Genomic DNA, 23,713 nt, shown 5'->3' with positions numbered 1-23,713 from the left:
CCTTCCTGGCTCCAGGCCCAGAGTTCTGTCCACTACACCCCAATGGCCTTGAGACAAGATGAGAGAACTTGGTGGGGCACCTGCATTCAGTGGTGGGAGTAAAAAAGAGAAGTTAAGAAAAAAAAGCGAGGGGGGCATGAGTGTCAGGGCAGACCAATCAAAGGTGCCTAGAGTCTCAAGGAGTGTCAAACTGTTAAATGTGAAAAGGAGACCAAAGAAGATAAGGCCTGGGGAAAGGTTGCCAGCATTAACTATGAGCTATACAGCAGTATCTTTTATATTTTAAAGACTGGGTCTCCATGTCTTGCAGAGCCACTCAAGGGCTGGTGCCAGGGCTGGTCGGCAAGACTTTGGTCTAGTCCATTTCTATCCTGGGCCAGCTCACCCCTCCTTAAGCAGCCTGGTGACTCCCAAGGTTCATGTCCCAGTGCCTGAATGAGTGCAGACACTTGATCAGCTTAGCCCACTGAAGCTCAGACCTCCCGATTTCAGATAATCAATCCTGTTCCTTCCCCATAAGAGGGAACATGGGCATGTATCACCATGCCCTGCAAGGGAGATATTCGAGAAGACAGATTTGGTGGAGTGGTGGAAACTTAAACCAGACCATGGGGTTTAGAAAGATTAGTGTAATAAGGAATAAGGAAAAGCAATTAAAGACCAAATATTTGAGGAGTGTGTTAGTGAAATGAAAGAGGGAAATGTAACAGTGTGTCTACACAGGGGAACACAGTCATACAAAGGATTATTTTTGGTTGTCATTTCTTATAAAGGAAGAGACTGAAGATAGCAAAGAGGAAGAGGCAGCCTCAGAATGTGGTCACAGGACATAGGCAGGGCTGTGATGCAGAGGCAGCTGGCTTCAGGCAGGAGGTTACTTCTTGAGACCAGATGAAGCGTGACAGGTGCAGTGGCAGGAGAGTAATGTGTGGAGGCAAACACTACAGCTGAGAGGGAGGTGGGTCAAGAACTACCCTCCCTTTCTGCAGTCTGGGCAAGCTTGCCTTTCAATGCTTCCAAGATGCCAATGCCAGACCACATGCCCCAATGCCAACTGCTCAGCCTGGTTCTCACTCACTCACCTGGACTGATGCTTCTTAGGACTTTTCTCTCCAGCGTCCACAACTCCTTCCCTTGTTCCAGCTGGAAGATTATATCTGGTTTGAAAACTGCAAGTCCTGTTCATGGGGAAATAAATGGGACTTGGTTGTGCCCGGGATAAATAACCATCTCAGGGCACAGTCCCAGCTCTTTGGTCTTGAGAAGTAAAGATAAAACAGTAAAGTCACAAGGAAGGGAAGAAAAATCTCTGAAGGACACATACTGCTATCTTTGTAAGAGAAAAGATGGACGAATTCCTTTGGTATCCCTGTACCTAGCATACAGTAAGTGCTTAATAAGTGATGGGTTGGATCTAGAAGGGCTCAGAAAGACAATCAGCTCATCCATCCTTCTCTCAGATAAGATGATGAGAATGCCTATAGAGTGATTTGTGCTGAGCATTGTGGGTGAGGAGGATTGGAAAGGAGCAGCTTCAAGCCTACACAAGGAAGGAAGCCTCCCATTTCTAAGTCTACACAAAGCTTACTGGTTAGCACAAAAAAAGAAGAAATCCTGATCCCTGAGGTTGAGCCCACATTTTAAGTGATTAAAATTTTATTTTAACCATTTTTTTTTAAAGTTCTCAGTGTGAAAGGTTTACATTCGTGCTTTCCCAATACAGTTATTTATTTTTCTAAATGAAAAAGATTAGCAAAAAGGATTACCTATCAGATCCCTGACAGCTGAGCAAGAGCCCCACGGCTAACAGTGATTGAACAAAGCCCAGCAGGCAGCTTTAAGTCACAGGGGAAACTGTCCTTACCCAGAGAGACCAGGTTCCTATAGTTCTCCAGCATCACTTCCCTGTACAGATCCCTCTGAGCAGGATTTAGTCGCTCCCACTCGTCTCGGGTGAAGTCCACAGCCACATCCTCGAACGTCACTGAGTCCTGAAACACCACACACACACACATACCTGCCAGGGCCCAGGAACCTTTCCCTGAAATGGCCTCATTGTTCAAGAAGCATGATGATTGACATGTACCCTAATAATTACCAGGGTTCCTAGTGTAAACTAACTATTGGGCTAGATTCTGGACAACATAAAAAGCCTCCATGAGGAGTCAATTTATTCTTTAGAGAGGAAAGATTTACACAAGTGAAACAATCAAAGGCTACAGCATCCAATCCAATGGGTACGATTGTTAGGACTGTTCAGACAAGGGAGCAATCTAAGCATGCTGGAGTAGTGAGTAGGTGGGAGGTCAGCCACACTAGAATGGACCATGGTTAATATTTTTTTTTTTTTTAAGCAATTGGGGTTAAGTAACTTGCTCAAGGTTACACGGCCAGTTATTTCTGGGTGTGGTGCTGAGTATCTGAGCCCAGATTTGATCCAGATCATCCCGATACTGGAGCCGGTGAAAGGTGAGAGCACAGTTCTGGAGTAAAGGATTGGGGTTCCAATGCTGCCCTGAATCCTCCCTGCCAGTGTGACTGTCCCTCCCCAGGCCTCACCTGTCACCTCTGTGAAATGAGGGGCTGCCCTCATGGGCAGGGTCTAAGCTCTGGTCTCTTACTGGTGACTCAGAGCATTTTTTATGGGGTTGCTCATAGTCTCATTTCTTCTGAAAACTTGTTCATAGTCTTTTATCAACTTAACTATTAGAAAATTCAATGAAATTTTCATGGCCATCATTCTAATCACTTTCCTTTTTTTTTTCAAGTAAGCAAAAGGATGTCAAAACAAAATTCAACTACCATACTGTGCTATTGATGCCAATGTTCCTGGCAGAGTCAGTGGGTGCTGACCAGGCCCCAGATATCGTGCTGGCTGTGCCAAGGGCGCCCACATTGCTTTCCTGGCCAGCTGTATTTTTCTCTCGCCCACACTATCACCATTTCAATCTTCCCCTGACCTGGCTCTGGTTCCCTGCTGACCATTAGTACTTCCCCTCTCTGCTGTTTTTTCTTCTTGCTTCTTTTTCTCCCACCTTATTAACACACCGAAGTTTTGACCCTTGGCTGGGTTCACAAACATATAAAGCCAACAAAAATGACTTCTCCTCTGGTGAGCAAACTGATCAATCATATTGCAGATTTTGTTCATCTCTGCCTCCCAGGCTCCCCTTGGATCCTTTCTGTGGATGCTTATAGTTGGGAGTATTTTTTGGTTATATTGTGACAGTTGTCAGCATTGGACCAAGGGAGATAACTATATATAAAGCCTCTGTAAATCTTAAAACACTCCAGAATGTCAGCTACTCGTTTTACTCTAAGTAGCTATGTTCCTGGAAATGCTTTTTTATATGCATGCCAGTGTAATAACCACCTGCTGTGTCTGAGAGGAACCAAAGGGTTAGTGTGAGAAAGAATCTAAGTGTTCCTCTGTCTCAGAGGCTGGTCACTGGAGCCATAAGGCAGGGACATTCTCTTCCATTTGGGGGAAATGGGTGGGAAGAGGGCAGAGGGTTATGGCGATCAGCAATCAGAACTGAAGAGTCTGAACTTTGTGAGCCAGGTGGTGTTTATCTGAAGAAAATGAGGTCATGTTAGTGAGTGGGACTAACACCACTATTCATGGATCAGCTGGAATAGGAAATAAACTCTTCGGTAAGAAGTTTTTCTGTTGTTTTCTAACCTCTTGGTCTAAATGGATATTTCTCAACAATAATTAGGAAGTTGATGAATCTCTCCATCACTGTTAAAAAGTTGTATTTTTCTAAGGCATTACAATCTAAGTTGATTTTCTAATCAATCTGTAATTTTTGTTAAAACATCCCTGAAGAAACCTAATCACTGGACCTATACTAACAGGCATCACTATTCATGCAGTGGTATACCACATATGATACACGGGAAGGAAGCAACAAGGTTCCCAAGGTTCATTTTCATTCTAAAGCCTCTTCATAGGGAATCATCACAGCTTATAATGAAACCAATTTAAATATATTTTGAAAAATTCCCTTTAATTTATATTCCAGTTTGTACAAGGGGTATCAATTTCTTCATCTATAAAATCAGGATAATATTTGCACATTTTTTAGCCCACAGGTTTGTTTTGAGAAATTCAGATGAGACAACATAAAGTTCTTAGTAACCTCTATAAAGTAAATACAGAGGCAATGTGGCATACTTTATAGGAACACCAAATGATAGCCAACACCCACATCCAGTTCTCTTTTTTCCTATCCTTTCAATCCTCCTCAGTTCAGGTACACCCTAGCTCTGCCCACTCCCTTCCACTGCGCCCTCTGGGATTCCTGTTCTATGATGCATTAATGCCTTTCTCTCTGGACTGTTCCCACCCTACTCTTATCTGTCATCCTTACTGACACCTGGCTTCCTTCGGTTAAAACTGCATCTTTGGTCATCCTTTCCACAGCTGGCTGTGTTGTCTTATCCCCACCCCAATGCCGCCACTTTAGTCCCATGGCGGGGAATGCTGCCCACGGCTACTTCCAGACTTTACCTTTTATCACTCAGCAACCTCTCCTCTGAAATGTATGGCACCAACATTTTTCGCCACACTCAAACCACGGTAGCGGTTTTCTACTTACTGGCCGCCAGGTCATTTTCCTTCATTTCTCAAGGAATGGATTGGTCTTCCTGAACTCCCCATACTCACTATCCCAGTCCATTTTATCCCTCCCAAGTACCTGCTCACCTCTGCTCTCCCCTTCCACTGGGCTGCAGTCCTATCCTCCCAAATGCTCTCTTCTCCTCAGGATCTCACGGCACCAATCTTTTCTGGACCTTTCCCTGACTCCTCCTCACTCTCCTTTGCTGGCTCATCTCCCATGTGATGCCTAATACAACGGGCATTTCCCCAAAGCTGTCTTCTTGGACTTCTTCTCTACCCTCTGTCAGTGCTTCTCTGTTCCCATGGGTTTATGTATCATGTCTGTGCAGAAGTCTCAAAGATCTGCATTATCCTGTCCCGGTGTATCTCTTGAGCTCCAGTCTAACTGAACCCCGAACATTTCAAACTGGACACCTCAGAGGCATCTCAAACTCAACACATACAGAACAGGATTCATACCTTTCCCCCAAGCTTACCTTCTTCCATTTCTGTTAAAAGCAACACCATTCTTCTGGTCTCCCAAGATAGTAACTCCGGCATTATCCTGGACTCCTCACTTTAACTCAGTGCACGTACCTAAGCAGCTGCAGAATCTGGCTATTTCTACCTTGGCAACATCTTTTTAACCTGATGTTCTTTCTCTCCTTATACAGCCCCTCCCATTTCATTTCACATCACCTCTCACCTACATTTCTGCAATGGCCTCCTAACTGGTCCTTCCCTTCTCCAGTTTATCCCCCAAATAGCAGCCCACCTGACTGTCTTTAAGCATGAGTCTGCATGTGTCCCTACCCAACTAAGTAAAGCCAGCAGGTCCCTTTGCCTCTAGGACCAAAACCAAACTCCTCTATTTAGCTTTTAAAGCTCTCCACAGCCTGGTTCCAACCTATACTTCTAGCTTCACTGGGCACTCCTGCTCCTCACTTCCATTTTCTGCAATCCAGCTGAACTGGTTTTCTCTTTGTTCCTCCTAGATGGTGTCCATCCCCCATGTCCTTACCTCCACAGTGCCTGGGGGGCACTCCCTCCTCACAGCATCCCTCTCTCCAATATGCAATGCTGAAGTCTTTCTTGATCCCACCAACTGCTAGTACCCTCCCTACCGACTTTATGTTAACTGGCTTTTATTTACTTGTATTTGTCTTTTTGCATTGATTTCATATGCACATACATGTGTATGCACACACATTTACTGCTTCCCCATTAGGACACAGTAAGCTCTTTATAAGTAGGGATGGTTTCACTCCTTGCAGCCAGCACAGTGCTTGGCACACAGGGAGCTTTTAATAAATGCCTACTGATTGCCTAACTGCCTGCAAGAATGCTGGGAGGACACAAGGGACATGATTCATGTGATCATGATCATGATCACACTTACTATGGCAAATCCCTGAACCTCCCCTGGACCTCAGTTTTCTCATCTGTCAAAATAAAGACAATGACCCTCTCATGGCCATGCCAGTGTAATAACCATCTGCAGAGAGTTGTGAAGAAAGCACTTTAAATCTTCAGGCACTGCCTCAGTGTAACTCACAGGTGTCACTGACACGGAGGGGGCAGTTTCACTGTGTTTATTTCCTCGGACATCGTCCTGCAATGTGACCAGCTGCCCACCGTGGTGGTTGGTAAGTGAGGGCCTGGGCCAAGCAGTGGGGCTCAATGTAGAGTAAGAAAGAGGAGGTCTATTATGCTTGTGTACAAGAATAAATTCTTTATTAATTAGCAGATCAATTGCTAAAAGCCACATTTGATAACATGAGATAGTGCCATTTGGAATACAATACACCTGGAAAAAAAATCTGTACCTATTTTATTAAATTTCAACTGCCAACAATTGCTATTTAATTTACCATAATTTTCCTGCTACTTAAAAAACAAAAAAAAAAAACACTTCCTCCCTTGATTTTTCCTCCCCCTTGTGCTGATTTCCCAGGCTTTACCAGGGCTTGATGATCGTGAAGCTGAGCTGTCTCTCTGGCCTATCAGAGACTAATGGCTTCTCTTTGTTCTTCCTAGATGGCGTCCATCCCCCATCTCCTTGCCTCCACAGTGGCCATCCTTCATGCCTGGGAAGCCAGGCTATGCTGCCTGGGAATGTGTGACCCATGTCACAAGCCCTCTCTGGGCTTTATTTCCTGACTTACAAAATGAGGGAGCAGTGACTCTGTGATTCTAGCTCTACAGTCTGAAATACTCCTGCTCAGTCTACTGTGTGGTCAAGAGCTGGTGTCAATGTTCATTCACATCAAGCAGTATGCTCAGTTCACATTTACACAGATAAGGGCCTTAGTTTACAAAGTGATTTCCTGTACATCTGTATGAGATTGTTCATGGAAACTGAGGCTGAGAAGTAAGGTGCCTTGCCCACAGGCTTAAAGCTAAATGTTTAATTCATTCAATTCCTGAATATTCCCAACTCATTTGGGAGCTAGAGGGACCTTGGGGGTCCCCACATCCCAGCTCTTAGCAACAGAAATGAGGGAAGAGGGGCCTAGGATCCAGGTCTCTTGGTTTCAAAACCACTTGTTAGTATATCAATACCACTAGGCAAAATGACTGCTGGTTTTGATTTAAGGATGGGCCAAACCTTTCCTCAAACCCCCTAACAGGAGAGGGCTGTGCTTTGCTCAGGCTCCAAAGCCCTGTGTCCAGCCCACCCATGTCTACAGGGCTTCACTCACACAAATCTACCCACCACGGACCCAGGAGGGCCCTCCACAGCCATGTGGTACCTTCCCGTCAAACGAAATTGAACTTTATTCCACTCTCACCCCACTCCCAAGCTCTGCTTGTCAATCACTGCCTACTGGCACAATCAGTGGTGGAATGGTTCTTCCAGATCTTGGGGGGAACCCTTGGTAATGGTGGCTAATAAAGTGTCATATGTCATGCACAGAGTTAGTTTTCTACAAGATACCATCCCTTTCTCCATGGGGAATTACACATGTCTGTGTCTGTGTCTAATGTCTATGTCTGTATCTATCTATGTATATATGTGTATACATATACACACATACATAAATATGTGTATACATATACACACATACATATATATGTGTATATATATTATATAAATCACTAGGAAGTATCCAAGGAAAAATGTCATCGAGGAACAATAATCTTAATTTGGGGGCAGGGGGTGGGGAGGGCCAGGACTGGTCATTTCATTGGTCTAAGCCCTCAACTCCTTCTCCTAATCCAGGTGAGGCCCCTGCTCCAGAATGGACAGTCTCAGGGTGATGCCAAGGGCATCTTGTGAAGTGACTCGCCCACAGACACAGGAAGCCAGGATGCTTCTGCAGCAGGTCTTGAGCTCAAGTTTCCCTGACTTGGGGACTCTTTGCCCACTCTCTCAAGTGCATGAAAAAGCACATGTCACAGACATATATGGTGAAATGACGGGTGATGACACAGGAACAAATCATCACCAGCAAACATTAAGGGGTTGTGGTAACTGGCCACTGCACTAGGCATTAGGAAATAACCTTAGACATAAGACGGAAAAGAGGCAGCTGCCCTGCAGGAAGCCCCCATTCCAGAGCCTCCTCGAGCCATCCACGTCTGTTCTGGAGGGCTCTACTTCTCAGAAAGAGAAGTGAAAATCTGGAGAACTGAAACCTCCATCCCTGTTACTTCTCTGTACTGGTCCTAGCTCTGCTCTCTGGGAACAGACACAAGTCTAATGTCTATACCACGTGACAGAGCATGAACTACGTGGAGCCAGTGATTGGTCCTCTGCCCCTCCCCTGTGCCCCCCAGGAAAATTTTCCTTCTTTCAGGCCATCAAGATCAAATGAGCCAGCCAAGCTGTATCTACCTGTGGGCAAGTGCTCTGGAGTTTTAAAAATGTGCTTTACAAACTGAGCTATGCTAGTCTACAATCACCAGACCCAAGCAAACAGATAACATCGGCTATTTGGTAAAACAAAGAGTCTGTTTATAATAACGACGCTACAAAATGACTCTTTCTATTGATCTTATAGAGGGCAGGCAGTGGGGAAGATGTTTTCATAGAGGTGTAATTTATAAACTTGTCAAGTTTGTCACCACAGGGTGGAAGACCCAATGTAGGGCCTGTATCTAAGGGTGTCCAAAGGCTACCAAAGGGAGGGCGTTTCAAGCCCACCAAATTCTGGACCCTCCTTATGTCTCTCACCTTATCTCTAACTATTTCAACAGCTGATTTGAGTCTGATTTTTCTCACTGGTTGCATGGGCCGTGTTTACCCCAAGAGATCTAGTGGGCATATGGCTCTACCAATAACACTCCCTGATGCCTGGCCTAACCCCTTTCCAGCACATGCATATAATGATGCACTTGCTGCTTAGAATCTGCAAAGTGCCTCCCTCTACTATAACGATTAGTGATCTGCTTGCATTGGGATGTCTACACGTACAAAGCTCTGTGGAGAGACGTGCTATGACTGGACGAATAAGACATTTCCACGAAGGGCGAAGTTTCAGAAAAGGAAGATGGGGCGACCAGCTAAGGCCTCCATCTCCCAGATATTAAAATTTTGGCCAACTCACCTCCCCATTCAGGTCAGAGTTTCTTTGGAGAATCTCAAGGACAAGCTGTAAATGCTTTCAAGTCAAGGTCAGTGGCACACCACCAAAGAGCATGCCTAAAGGACATTTCCCTTGTCAATGGGAAAAGCTACTGAGAAGATAAAGAAAATGCCGGAAGATGCTTTTACTGGCTGTTACTCCCAAAGTCAAGGAACTGAGATGACATTTCAGGAAAAGAGGAAACTCTCACTCACCTGGGACTTGGCAGGGAGGCCGACAGTGGCCATATTCACCTCCTCTGACAGGAAGGCACAGCTAGGAGAAGAGAAAGGGGGTATGAAAGAGCAGCAGCTTCAGACTTCCCAGGCAACGAGAGTGCCCCCACCCAGGGGACCAAAGGTGCTGCAGCAGTACCTGGACCCTGGGCCAGGGGCCAGAGCTTTGGGAACCATAGCATGGGAAATGAACTGTGTGTTCTACGTGATCTGAGCAAATGGGCTCCCTCCATACTCATGTGGGCCGTCATGAAATCCTGGGGCTGGCATTCATCAGCAGAGACAATCAAACATCATGGCCCCAAAGAGACAGAAGAAGATCCGTGCCCACCCTGCCTCCTGTGCAGAGGAGGGAGGCCTTAAAGTGGCAGGCACACAGCACATATTTATGTTAGGCCTTTTTCAATGCACTGATCAATTCTGTGCCTTTTAAAAAGTATTACTTGTTAGGTAGGATGGCCCTCTCAGATGGGGAAGAGGGAAAGATACTAGAAGAAATTGTGGTGATGTAAAAAGAATGTCAACACAACTCATTAAAAATAAGCATACTGCAGAATGAATTTTACAAAATAAAGATAACATAGTTAAATAAATAAAAGGGGGTGGGGAGAGAAGGCGCTAGCAGTTAGCAGGGAAGAGTTGGGAACGAAAAAAGCTTGGGTCCATGGTGGTACGAGTGATATTTGGGAGGAAGTGAAGGATTCCATGAGCAGAGGGGTGAGGACAGAGCTTTCCAGGCATGAGGGAGTTCATGCAATGTCAGAAACAGAGAAGCCCTGCTTGGCCAGACTGTATGTAGTGTTGTAGAATACGGCTGCAGAGACAGTGGGGCTAGGTTGTGCGGGAATTTAAAAACCAAACAGAGGAGTTGATCTTTTATCTTAGAGGAGGGGCTCTTAATATTTTAAAGATAATAAACTCCTCCGAGATCTGTTGAAACTAATGGGGTCTTTCTCAGAATAATGTTTTTTAAATGCATCATATAATCATCATAACTAGCATTTTACAAATATTACCTCATTTTATCCTCACAGTAACCTTGTTATCCTCATTTCACAGATGGGGAGACTGAAGACAAAAGAGGGGAAGTGACTTGCCCAGGGTCACATAGCTAAGTAGGCATCTGAGGCTGGATTTGAATTTAGATTCTCCTGACTTCGAGCACTCAGATCTTACTCACTTTGCCACAATAAGATGACAAAGGAAACCTTAGATACAATCTTGCAAAGATTCAAAAAGCAAGTTCTTCCCTGAAGGTTACAGAGCCCTGGACCAAGAGGCCCTCCTCCCGCTTACAGGCCACACGTCCCCACCAACATTCGAGGACAAGCCCTTTGGCCACTCTGAGGAGGAAAGGAGGGCAGCACAAGTACCTGCGGGAGGGACAGAAGAGCCTGGACCTGGGACAGAAGAAGTCCCTCGGGACCCTCAGCGGCTCCCCACGTCTGCCTGTGCCAGTTCCTCAAACAGCTGCGGGTCCAGTGGGAACTCCAGGGCCTCTGAAGCCCTGCCGCTCCTTCCAGGCCGAGGGCGGTGTCTGCCCTTCCCACGCACGAGGCTCTCCATCGTTGCCCCTGCCCTCCCACGCGGGTCCTCCTCTGCCTCTCCCCCGTGGCACCGCGGGGGGCCCCTTCTGCGCCAGGAGGACCAGCCCCGCCTGGGGCTTCTGAGGCCGGGCAGGGCCCATGGGGGAGTGCTCGGGCTTGGGGCAGCCCCGGGAGCCACCAAAGCGCCCCCGTCTCCTGAGCTCAGCCTGGCTCTGGGGTCTGGGCGCCCACGGTCAGTCCACACTGGCAAAGGGACGCTCTGCCCGTTTCTCGCCCGGGGGCCGCCGGCCTCAGTCTCCCTATTCTCCCCTCCAGGGCCCCCCGCACACCTAGAGAGCTCAAGAAATGCTCGCTGACTTCTCAACCACATCACGCGAGCTCCCTCCAGCTCAGCATCTACGTTCCTGGGGGGGAGGCCCAATCAGTTTCCTCATCTGTAAAATGGGAGCTATGGCGGGCAGAGAGCAAAAAGTGCTTTGTCAACCTTCAGGCGCAACAAAAGAACCCAGGGAGAGGGCGACACGCCCCTTCCCACGACCCCTCCCCATCTCGGGCCTCCCTCCGCCCATCGGCTAAGGGTGAGGGGGCAGCAAGGTTGAGCTCAGAGCATCCCACCAAGCTCCGGGAGCCACGCATGCGCACTTCGCCCCGCGCCGGGCGGGGGAGCGACGTCCCGGAGAGCTGGGGTGGTTGCCATGGAGACGTTGAAACCGAGCGCGCGCCGCCCCCGCCATCCCATTCAGGGCTCAGCTTCCCCCAGCCTTGGGGCTAGCAGGTGCTCCTCCACCTAAAGACTGGTCGGACGGAAGAGGGAAGAGGGGCGGGACTCACCTCCGGGTCCTAGCAACGGATGCGCCAGGAACTAGAGCGATGTGGAGACCCAAAGCGCCCCAGGCCACGGCGCAAGACGCGCAGACCCTTTCCCAGAGGCCTCCGCGCCGGCCCTCCCGAACGCACCTGCTCAGTAAGCCCCGGCCCTGGCACCGCCCCGGGGCACTCTGGGTAGTGTAGTCCTCTTCGCCACAGAGCTGGAGCTGCAGGTGCGCGGGGCCCTAGGCCGCACCCTGGTAAGCAGGTCCGGAGGGTTGGGACCGCAGCGCCTCGAAATGACGGTAGTTTGGGCCCGCGCCGCCCTGGGGAGCCTGGGAAATGTAGTTTAGGCTGAGGGGGAGGGTGCAAGAGAGGAGATGCGCGCGCAGCCCCGTCCCTGCGACCAGAAGAGTGCCTGTCTCTGGATCCGGAGGTTGTTCGGTCCTAGAGGTGAGTCCGGGACGCCCCTCGCCCCTTTCCAAACTGAGCTCGGGTCCGAGTGGGAGCTTCTGAGGTGGAGGGGGCGGGGGAGGTTGGCTCGTGGTCACCATAGTAACCGACCCCTACGTGACGTCATTCCTCGAGGTGGGAGGGGTGTCACCATGGTAACCTCCGGCCCACTAAAATCCTGTGACGTAATACCGCGGCGCTGGGTTTGGATACGTGGCAGGATGCCTCATTTTACAGATGGGGAAACTGAGGTACAGAGATGCCAAGACTCTTGGCCAGGGTCATGCAGCTGGTTAGCGTCTGAGAAGGGATTTGAACTCAGGTCTCTTAGATTACAAGTTTATCCTTTGCCTTAGAATATAAGCGTCTGGAGGCTTTTCTTTTTAGCCTGTGGTAGGCACTTCAGCCACGCTCGATGGTGAATTCATTGATTCACTTAGACTTAGAGCTGGAGGATATCCACTTTAGTTCAGCCCCCACATTTTTACAGATAGAGACACTGAGGCCTGAGAGGCCAGGTCTATGCCCTTGTCTACCTCTGTGTCTGTAGACTTTTGGGCAGCTGCTGCTGCAGCCACACCTGGCTGGTGACCCCTGCCCTGCCTTCAGCTAGCTGCAGCCTGCACCTGTACTTCCTGCATGCATGGGTCAGCACCTTCTCTGCCATCTGGGGCCCTCCCCAGGGGCTGGCCAGGAGTCTGCGCCAGACAGACGTCCCCCTCTCCCTTCTCACTCTGAGGACTCACAGTAATGTCACAGGACAGTGAGGGGCTAGAGGACAGCCAGCCCTTTCAGTGTCCCTGCCTTGTAGGTATGGGGGCAAACCTGGATGGGCCTGGGGGCTCTACAGAGTCAGAAGGACAAGGGAGAGCTGTCCTCCAGAGTCATTGAACTAGAGGAATCTCGTTTGGGAAATTTCCCTTTCTGAGGCAGATTCTGCTTTTACGTTTCACAGGCAGGCTGCACTGAAGCCACGCTTACAGAACGAAAATAATAGCCCAGAAAAGGAAGGAGTAACTGTTTCCCTGATTATAGCACTCTAGGATATATATGCAAGCACTCTATGTCTTTGTCCTTAGTCTTATTTACCCTGCTGGCCCTGAGCACAACGCCTGGTGGGCTGAGAAAGTGTTAATGAATACTTATTGATGATGGTGATGATGATGATGATGATGGTGATGGTGTGAATAAACTGGTGAGCTGTGGTATTAGGAAGCTGATTCCCCTGTGGTTTCCTATTTTACAGAGGGAGAAACTGAGGTACCCCAAGGTTAGAGTAGCTGTCTAGTGTCGCTCAGCTAAGAAGGGGTCAGGCTGGTTAAATGCAGCTAGGTGAGGGGGGGGGGGCAGCACAGAAGACTTCCAACAGGAAGGCAAAACTGAATCAGAGTGGGGCCATATGGTGGCTTAAGGTCTTCTCTTTCATGCCTGGCGTGGCATAAAGCACAGAGAGGTTTTTAGGGTGAGCAGGTTGGCTTGGCTGGAGTGGAGAGCCCCAGTTGGGAAGGAAGAAGCATTCAGAGGAGGGACAGTGGTAGGGGAGAACCACAACGGTAATGACAGCTAGCATTTATTAAGATTTACAAAGCAGTTTACAAATATTGTCTCCTTTAATCCTCAAAACAACCCTGGGAGGCAGTGCTCTTATTATCCCCATTTTCCAGATAAGGAAGCCTAGGCAGGTGGAGGGAAGGTGACTTGTCCAGGCTGGACTTGAACTCAGGTCACCACCTGGCTGCCTGTATTAAGCACGCAGTACATACATGGACATAGTGCATGCATAGGCCGAGCCTCTGTCTGGTAGGCGTTTGAGAAGGGCCGCAGTTTCTGCGGGAGGAACAAAGAGGCAGTCAGAGCCAGAAGGGGCACCTTGTGGACATGGCCTCCCTCCTTCCCCGCAGTTAACAATCTCTGGCCCCCTTTTCTTCTTTCAGGGCCCCTGGGTCCGGAGGCGGTCGTAGGAGGACATGGTGAGGCCGGCCGGCCGCACCTTCAGGTGACTCTTCCTCCCGTCCTGACCCGAGAGGCCGAGGAGACGGAGCCCGAGCAGCAGCGCGAGCCGCAGGCCCCGGCCACGGCCACGGCCAAGGAGCCGGCCGCCGGGGCCCTGGCGGCTGGGGGGGCCCCGGGCGGCGGGGGTACCTCGGCTGGGGGGACCTTGGCAGGGGGGGCGGCCCCGGCCGCGGCGCTGATGCAGATGCAGATGCACTGCCAGTGCCACCTGTGCGTGAGCACCTTCCAGGCGCAGATGAGCCTCAGCGTGCACTTCCGAGAGCACTACGCACCCAAGATGTACGAGTGCGCCGAGTGCCAGAAGACCTTCAAGCAAAAGGGCAGCCTGACGGTGCACGAGCGGATGCACACGGGCGAGAAGCCCTACGTGTGTCTGGACTGTGGCAAATGCTTCCGCAACGGAGGCAACCTGACGGTGCACCGGCGCGTGCACACGGGCGAGCAGCCCTACAGGTGCGAGGCTTGCGGCACCGGCTTCAGCCAGAAGGGCAGCCTCGTGGTGCACCTGCGCATCCACACGGGACAGAAGCCCTATGAGTGTACACAGTGCGGCAAGCGCTTCAGCACCCGGGGAAACCTGGTCAAGCACCTCCGCGTGCACACGGGTGACCGGCCGTACAAGTGCAGCCAGTGCGAGAAGACCTTCACGCAGCGGGGCAGCCTGACGGTGCACATGCGGAGCTGCGCCAAGGCCGCCCACCTGGCCTGCTGCGTGCCCAACGCCTGCTTCCCCTAACGTCGCCCGTCTGCTTCCCCCCGTCCCCCCACCCGCGAGGCCACGGGACAGCCCATGCCCGAACTCGCTGCCCTTTGCCTTTATAGATCTCAGCGTGCCCGGGAGCCCCCAGTTCTCACTTTATTTTGTGCCATATCGCCGCGTTTGCTCTGGTCTTTGCTTTCTTTTTAGGATATGAATCAGCTTTAAATAGTCTCTTCTGTAGGTAATTTTTTTTTCTTGCCAATGAAATTCAAAAGAACACCCCCTTTCTGTGCAGTGATTAGTGTTATCTCGAGTGCAAATATGGCTTGAGTTGTGATGCCAGCTTCTCTTAGCAAAGGAGATTTGGATCGGTGATGCATTTGGCCGATCCTGTCGTTAGCCGGGCTGAATTTTTGCCATCATTAAAAACAAAGTAGCCCAACAAGTTTGCTCCATAACACCGGATGTAGGCCTTTGTTGAATACATCAGTAGTGTTTGAATTACGATCCAAGATCCTGCCAATTCAGTAATGGACTTCAGTTTGAAGTTTTCTTTGCCAATTTTTTTTTTTACCATATGTAAAATGTATCTTTTTTTGTATATACCTTTTACCTTTTGTTTGCTGAAGTTAACAAATTCATATCGGATCATCCTGTAGTAATATGTTCAAAGATGACTTTCCTGAGCTACCAAACCAGGTGTGTCGACAAATGGTCCCATCCTATGTGTGAGGAACATCTCTCTGTCTTGATGATCTTCAGTGGAAGCTTGACACATTGACACTGTCTTTAAGGCATTTATGTAACTTAGGAACATACTGATGGGGCACTTGGCCCCATCCAACCATCAATAATTTATCATTCCAAAAGAATCTTTGAGCTCTTGGTGGCTTAGTACAAAATCCTGATGTCACAAAATGTTTGTTGCCTGGATAAACATTACAATAAAGTGCCTGATTTGTAGGTATTCAGTCCCGGTACCCGAACATTCTTTGGTTTATTTTCTTTTTCTTGATGAGTGTTGCACCATTCTAACCATCTGACATGGTGAGATGGATTCCTCCTCTAGATTTTTGAGGCCTGTCGATTTTATGCTCAATTAAATACATTTATGTTTGGGATGACACTTTTGACAATTGATCTGTTCCTCACTCTGTCCCATACTTGTAATGCAGGTTTGAGGAATGAATTTGATGCTATCCAAGCATATTGATAAGATCTGGGTCTGTGATTTCACAGGTTGAGGATGGGGAAAGTGGATGAGGAAGTTACACCAGTGCCCTTAGACTACACCTTCTCCACAATTTAGGAATCTTAGAAGCTATGGACGGGATAATGAGAAGTAAGGGGATGTCCCCATGGTCACAGAGGAGTACTTGAACCCAGGCCTTCCTGGCTTGGAAGCCGCCTGTCTGTTATATACCTCTCTTCCCACACAAGTCCTTCCTTTAGTTATCTTCATTCTGATCCCTCTAGGGCAAGAAAGTTCTTAGTGTGGGGTCTGGGATCAAAAAAACAACAACAAACCATTGATAACTGCATTTAAATATGATTGGGTTCCTGTGTATTTTATGTATTTAAAAACATTCTTCTGAGAAGGAGGATAGAGCAAAATGTAAGAATCCTTGCTTGAAGGAGAAGAAATGGTTTTTGTGTGGTTGGCCAGTTGGAGAGATTATCTCCCTTCCCTTCACATTTCCTCCTTCAGCTAGCGCCCTCAAAGATTCTTGTATATGTCTTTCCATCAATCTAGGGAACATCCACACCAAGGAAATGCCATATCTATGGGATCTGAGAACAGGAAGAATTGGAGGGAAGAACAGAGGGAGAACAGGGAGGGAAGAGTTTACAGTCAGAACAGGATTTAAATCTTACCTGACACTAAATAGCTGTCAGACAGACCCCATACATTTAATAGAGCACACCATAGGCCTGAAATCTGGGTTTCCCCCTTTACTTTCTCTGAGAGTCATCTCCTGTTCGCTGTTGATATTGTAGGCCTTTTTCTACTCCATATAGAATTAGCAACTAATTTTTTTTTTACCAGATTTGTTGGGGCAATATAAACACTAATGATAATAATACAATTGTTGTATAATAATTATTAATAATTATCTGAAATTTTGCCACTGATAATAGGAATTTTGATCAATGTTAGACTATAGATTTTTAAATTTGATTTTTTTTTTTACTAATTAAAAGCAAATTAGAGTATGAAGGCAACATATTCTTAAGTCTCTCCAAGATCCCCTCACGTGGCGCTAAGTACAATACAGAGAATGGACAGAATAAGGTCAATCAATCAGTCAACATTTAAATGCTTCTTTTGTGCCAAACTTTGGGAGATAAAAAACCAAAAATGGAATGGTTCTTATTCTAAAGGAATTTACGTTCCATTGAAGAAGTGTATGTATAGGAACATATTAACACATATATATATATATATACACACATACATACATCTACACACGTATGTAACTGAGACAGCAGTAGCGGCTTTGGTGAGGGGGCTTCCAAAAGATTGAAGGAGTACAATCCACACTTCCATTTCTAGGCATTGTCTAATGACCACCACCCTGCCTGCTTTACTTTTTGGGTGCTAAGGGTAGGGGTTGCCCTAATGATCCTTCATTTCCAAGGAAGTTTTAATCCCTTTTTTTGATGCTAGGTTGAGAGGTGACCAACTTGACTCCAAATTCCCAGGAGTTTGTTGAAGCAACATTTCATGGAGCTCCCCATGAAGGACCACAAAATGACATTTTATTGCCGTCTCTCTTCTTCTAAACTATACAAGCCCCCAACAATAATCCTTAAAGTATTGATCAGCCTGCCACAGTAGCCTTTCTATCTTACAGCAACTGATAGGTTTTAGAGAAAATAGTTTATTCCCTGTCTTCCCTCTCCACATCCCTTTTCTTCCCAAATTGACTGATGGAGGTTTATTAGCTGGTCTAGCTAAACCGTTTCCCCTTATCCCAGGCCCTCCCCCTTCCCCCCACATTATATAGCAGAAGTCTTTTTTTTTCCTTTCTTTTTTAAAGGATAGTTCTTTATCTGGCTTTCCCAACTGTTTCCCAGAACATTAGAAAAATGTGTTGCTGCCAAATTTGAATTTTGCTTAATTTTGAGTCAAAAAAATAAAAAGGAAGGTCCAATCCTATTCCATTTATGGCTTCATTGCAAGATGTAAGGATTTATGAATACTCATTTGGGTGTGTATTTTAGGTTCCCAATCTTAGTTAGCATGGGGAAGTTTTCCTCAAGCCTTAGTTAGCATGGGGAAGTTTTCCTCAGCTTGCATTGTTTCTAAGAGTTTTCGAAGGAGTGATCCTTTTGGATTAGCTAGAATTCGTTAGGGTCAAACTCAAGAGTTACAGTAGGTAATTTGTACATTAGTGGTGTTGACCTCTACATACAGTTCTTGGTCAGACAGTCAGTAAGCATTCATTAAGTGCCCACTCTGCTCCTGGCACTTGGTTGGTTGGCTGCTGCCCTTGGTTCTCAGAGAGAACCAAAATGGCTTTATAATCAAGTTACAGTGTGTCTGACTATGCCTGATCAGGCCAAAGGTTCTACTCCAGGATGGGCACAAATAGTCCATGTGAACATTTGGGGTTGATTGATTCTCTCTCTCTCTCTCTCTCTCTCTGGTCCTGACCCCAGGGCGGGTGCTCTATCCACTGCACCACCTAGCTGCCCCTGTAAATTCTCTGAATTTGCACATCTTGAGTTTCTTTCAAGCTTCTGTAATTCTATTTGCTTATAGAACACAGCACCTTCTCTGATGAGGGCATGCCATGCTGGGTGGTCCTGTGCCAATGTCTCCCACATCACACTATCAGTAAAAATTTGGAATTGATTGGTACTCTGCTAGGCTTATCAAGAAAGACAGATTCTCTGCCCTCCATGAATTTCCAGTTCAGTTGGGGACACAACATGCAAACCAGTTGGTACAAATTAGATATAGGGAGAGCAGAGAGAAGGTGACCTCTGAAGGGAAGGACCAGCATTTCGTTGTGGTGGGGAGAGGTGTAGGAGTGAGATTTCAGGTGAGCTGGGAAGGAAGACAGGGCAACAGAGGAGGAGGAGAGGAGGGAGAACATTCCAGGCACAGGAGAGAGCCAATGCCAAGGCAGAGTCCGGGATGGTGTCCCATCTGAGGAACGACAAGTGAGGAAATCATGGCTGCATCGCAGTTTGTGAGGAGGTATGATGTGAGAAGCCTGGAGACTTATGAAAGGGGCCAGGTGGAGAAGGGCTAGCATCTGCAGAAGACAGATACAGCTTATATAATGTACTTTACATATGTTAACTCATTTGATCCTCACATCCGTGCTTGCTAGTATAATTATCCCCCTTTTTATGGATGAAGAAATAGGGGTTAAATGACTTATCCAAGGTCACACAGCTAGCAGGGCTGGATTCAAATTCAGGTCTTCCTGACTCCAGTCCCATATTCTACCTGCTGAAGCACCCTGCTGGCTCCAGGAATGCCTAATAAGGAACCAGTGAAGTGTACTGACCAGGGAATGAATGGACTCTGTGCTTTAGGGAAATCTCTTTACCAGCTGAGTGGAGGGTAGATTGAAGTAGGGTAAGACTGGAGGCAGAAGAGCCGATCAAAGACCAGGGCAGTAACCCAAGGCAGAGGGGGTGAGGGTCATCATCCTAGCCTAGGGTGGTGGTCCTGTCAGGAGAGGAGGAGGTGTAGAGGAAGATTCTGTACCGCTATTAACGACAAGCTAGGTTTATAGGGAGAGTTAGGATGAAGAGGGAAGGGACCACATAGACTGTGGGACCCTTGATGGCAAGAGGGAATCCCACTCAGAAGAGGGCAGGGTAAGGATACCTACAAATGGGTATGGATCAGACTGGGGCCTCCAGGGCAAGAAGACTGGAGTCAGCTTATCTTTCTGGGCCTGTTTTCTCATTTTGTAAAATGGGGACAATAATAGCAGATATTACATAGGGTTTTGGGTGGATCAAATGAGACAATATATGGAAAGCATTTTGCAAACTTTTACGCACTATACAAATGCTACTTATTAATATGTCTGAGGGCTGCTAGGTGGCACCATGGTGTAAAACATGCCACACCTGGAATCCCGAAGACTCATCTCCCTGAGTTCAAATTTGGCCTGACACCAAATGTGTGACCCTGGGCAAGTCACTTCACCCTGTTTGCCTCAGTTTCCTCATCTGTAAAATGAGCTGAGTCACTTCGCTCCAGTTTCAGTTTTCCCACTTGTGAAATGAGCTGGAGCTAGGTTTGGCTGTTTGAGCTGACCACTCCAGTCACTATCTTTGCCAAGAAAACATTAATTATATGACTGAAAAATGACTGAAGAGCCACAACAATTATTGTGTCCAAAAGGCTATTGGAGACCTAAGCCTGGAGGTAAGGAGAAACCAGGGCCGGAGATAGATCTGCATCTGTATTTATATATTTAAGAGTCATCTGCACAGGGATGATCTTTGAGGAGCTGATGAGATCACTAAGGGAAGGAGGAAAAAAGTCCCAGGACAGGGCCTAGGAGGGCAGTACACCATTAGTGTGCATGACTGGGCCAAAATCCAGCAGAGGAGCCTGAGAAGAGGGGGCCAGATGTAAAGGAGAACCAGGCCAGAGCAGCATCAGGAAAAGAGAAGGTGGTTGTTGGTGGTGAATGCTGCATAGCAGTCACTAAGGATGAGGTCTGAGAAAGGGCCATTTTGGTTGTGGTAGTGATTTCCCATTTCCTTCTTAGATTTGGCTATTAAGAGATAACTTTAGGAAGGACATTATCAGTTGAATGATAAAGTCAGAAGCCAGATTATAAAGGCTTTAGAAGAGAGGAGAGGAGAGGACAGGACGTGAAGGCCAAGTTTAGACAGCTTTCCCTAAAACAGCTGAGAAGGGGAAGAGTGCTATAGGGTAGCTAGTAGGCATGGTAACTTTCAGGGAGGGGGTGTTAAGGATAAAAGAGACTCAGGCATATTTGTAGCAAATGGAAGGATACAGGAGAGATTTAAGATAAAAGAGAGAGTAGATGTGATAATAGGGCATCCAGGTGGTTCAGTGGATAGATACTGACCTTGCAGTCAGGAAGATCTGAGTTCAAATCCAGCCCCAGATATTTACTAGCTGTGTGACCAGGGCAAATCATTTAACCCTTTTTGCCTCAGTTTCCTCATCTGTATAATGAACTGGAGAAGATAAATGGCAAATCACTCCAATAGCTTTGCCAAGAAAACCATGAAGAGCTGGACATGACCGAAAATGACTGAACACACACATACACACACGTGGGTGATGTTAGAGGTGAACTGCTGGAGATGAAAAGAGTAAATGGGGTATGGGATCAAGGGTGCAGGAGAAGGGTGGGTCTTGGCAAACAGAAGGGCCACTGCTTCCTTTGGGATAGGAATGAAGGAGATAGTGGGGGGAGATGTCTGAGTGTTGAAAGACAGGGAAAGGAGGAGGAAGAGTTCTTGGTGAATGCCCAGGTGCTTCAGCTGAGTGTGGTGAGGTGAGGTGCGGAAAAGCTGCTTGGGACAGCTGGATAGAGACTGGATTTGGGGAGGAATAAAATGACTGCCTTCCTGTAACAAGGCCCAGTCAAGATTAGCCAGCTCCATTTTGTGATTTTTGTTTCCAACTGTGTTCAGTAGTATGTGACTAAGAGCAAAGGAGGTTCCTAGTAATTCAAGGACCAGAGAACGAGGGGTTTCGATGGAGAGGATAGTGAAGACTGGAGCTGGTCTCCCAGCCGGTTGAAATAGGGAAGGGAACCAAGTGTGGCCAGTGCAGGGATGATGGTCTGGGAAGCAGAAGGGGAGTGAGGGAGATGAAGGTTGTGATGAGGACAAAAAGCGAGGGGGGGAGGGCAGAAAGCAAAGGGAAAGATGGGATGACGAGCTCACATAAGGGAAGGGCTAGGGCAGGGTATAGCTGGGGGGGATTGAGGGGTAGCCCAGGGGCACTGAATAAACTGAAAAAACAGGGAAATTAGGATACTTGAGGAGCCTCCTTTTGCATTTGAAAGTCCCATAGAATGAGAGCAGATGTTAAGGAGAGAAGGCTGTAAGCCAGGCATGCAGCTCAATGGGAAGGGAAGGAAAATGTCCTGCTTCTCAGAAAGATAGCAGTGGCCAAGTGGAGATACCGTGTCCTCCGAGGATTCCAGAGGCCCGGCTCACAAGCAGGTGGAACGTACTTCTGGTCTGGGCTAGAGAAGGCCCTGGGAGGGCTGGGTGATGGGAGAACCCAGGGGGATCTTTTCTACGGCAGGTTAGGGGTGCTGCCTGAACCTAGAGGTCTGGGGCAGTGGGTAGAACACAGGACCTGGAGTTAGGAAGATCTGACTTCAGATCCTCTCTAGCTTCATGACCCTGGGTAAGTCCCTTCACTCCAGTTCCAGTTTTCCCATCTGTAAAATGGGGATAGTAATAGCATCTTCCTTCCTCCCAGGGTGTTGAGGATAAAATGAGATCATCTTTGTAAGGTGCTTTGCAACCCTTCAAGTGCTATAGCGATGCCAATTATTATCATTAATAGCATCATTTTATTCCTAGAGCACGGGACTGACCATATCACTTTTTTTTTTTTTTTGCTTTTTAGAGGGCAGTTGGGGTTAAGTGACTTGCCCAAGGTCACAAGGCTAGTTTTTGTGTTAAGTGTCTGAGGCCAGATTTGAACTCAGGTCCTCCTGACTCCAGGTCCGGTGCTCTATTCACTGTGCCACCTAGCCACCCCCTTATCACTTTTCTATTCAAGATTTCAGTGGTTCCATCCTTATCAGAATAAAATACAAATTCCCCTGCTTGGCATTTAAAGCCCTTTGCAATCTGGCACCGACCTATTTTTACAGACTGATTTCACATTCTCTCTCTCATATACTCTACATTCCAGCCAATCTGGTCGGCAAGCTTTTCCCAGCACCCGTCATTGTATCTCCCACCTCCATGGTTTTTGCAAAAGACCGTCTTTCGTGCCCGCGTACCATGTGTTCTGGAGCTATTCTCCCAGCTCCTCAACGTGGCAGCTCTAGTCTCTCCCAGGCTTACAGGGGACCCTGAAGGATCGGGGGATAGGAGAGTCTAATGCCATAGCTCACGAGCTCCCTCTAGTGGGCAGCATCCCAAAGATGTACAGGTGTTAGAAATTTAACCCAACTTTTAGCTTTTAGTCAGGGGTATTTACTAAAGCCCTATGCTCTCTGTCCTTTCTTGAAGATAATTGTGATGAACAATTTTAGGCCCTCTAGCTTTTTGGGTCTTCCATCCTGGTAATTTAAGCCAAGTTCTGCTAGGGGGAAATCTTTTCAGGACTCGGTTTCTCTTCAAAGCAGCCTGGAGGGACTGGATTTTAGGGGGATGGAGAATGATTTTGTCCTTCTAGTACAGAAGCAGAAGAAAATTTGTGCTTGATCCTTGGCTGGATGCTTTTGTGTTGCTACTGGTCTTCATTTCCCAATTGCCTCTGGGGTGGCTTCTTTTTTTTTTTTTTAAGCAATTGGGGTTAAGTAACTTGCTCAAGGTTATACGGCCAGGTGTTTCTGGGTGGGTGCTAAGTGTCTGAGCCCGGGATTCGATCTCCAGGTCTTCTCAACACTGGAGCCGGTGCTCTTACTCGCTGTGCTACCTGGCCGCCCCTTCTGGGGTGGCTTCTGAAAAGCTTCCCCACCCCCACATTCCAGCTTGAAGGAAGTCATATTTATGTAAATGATTTGATTTTAAATGGCTTTTTGGAAACAAAAATGCAACGGAACCTGCAGTCTTCAGTCCAATAACTGAATACGGACATA

The 23,713-nt window shown here is 47.5% G+C and overlaps 2 protein-coding genes across 2 annotated transcripts in view; one reads left to right on the top strand and one right to left on the bottom strand.

Annotated features, from left to right (window-relative positions):
- The window catches only part of LOC138145764 (zinc finger protein 62 homolog), a 76,512-nt gene that overhangs the window by 35,251 nt on the left and 17,548 nt on the right, over nucleotides 1-23,713 (bottom strand). The window lies entirely within an intron of this gene.
- On the top strand, nucleotides 11,791-15,907 carry LOC138145157 (zinc finger protein 239-like). The gene is made up of 2 exons (XM_069066797.1): nucleotides 11,791-12,214; nucleotides 14,149-15,907. Exons 1-2 carry the CDS (start codon nucleotides 12,142-12,144, stop codon nucleotides 14,961-14,963), a joined length of 888 nt encoding a protein of 295 aa, XP_068922898.1. The 5' UTR covers nucleotides 11,791-12,141; the 3' UTR covers nucleotides 14,964-15,907.

The sequence above is a fragment of the Petaurus breviceps genome, unplaced genomic scaffold, assembly GCF_028583685.1.
Source record: "Petaurus breviceps papuanus isolate PSGF00001 unplaced genomic scaffold, PetGlider_PUasm1.0 139, whole genome shotgun sequence".
Lineage (NCBI taxonomy): Eukaryota > Metazoa > Chordata > Mammalia > Diprotodontia > Petauridae > Petaurus > Petaurus breviceps.
Note: the sequence above shows the minus strand (reverse complement) of the source record. Positions and strands in the feature narration are given on the sequence as shown.

Excerpts from the sequence above, each read along its gene's own strand:
- LOC138145157 (XM_069066797.1), top strand. The coding sequence starts at position 12,142 with ATGCGCGCGCAGCCCCGTCCCTGCGACCAGAAGAGTGCCTGTCTCTGG. Across the intron at positions 12,215-14,148 it reads GAGGTTGTTCGGTCCTAGAG|GGCCCCTGGGTCCGGAGGCG; the intron begins GTGAGTCCGGGA and ends TTCTTCTTTCAG.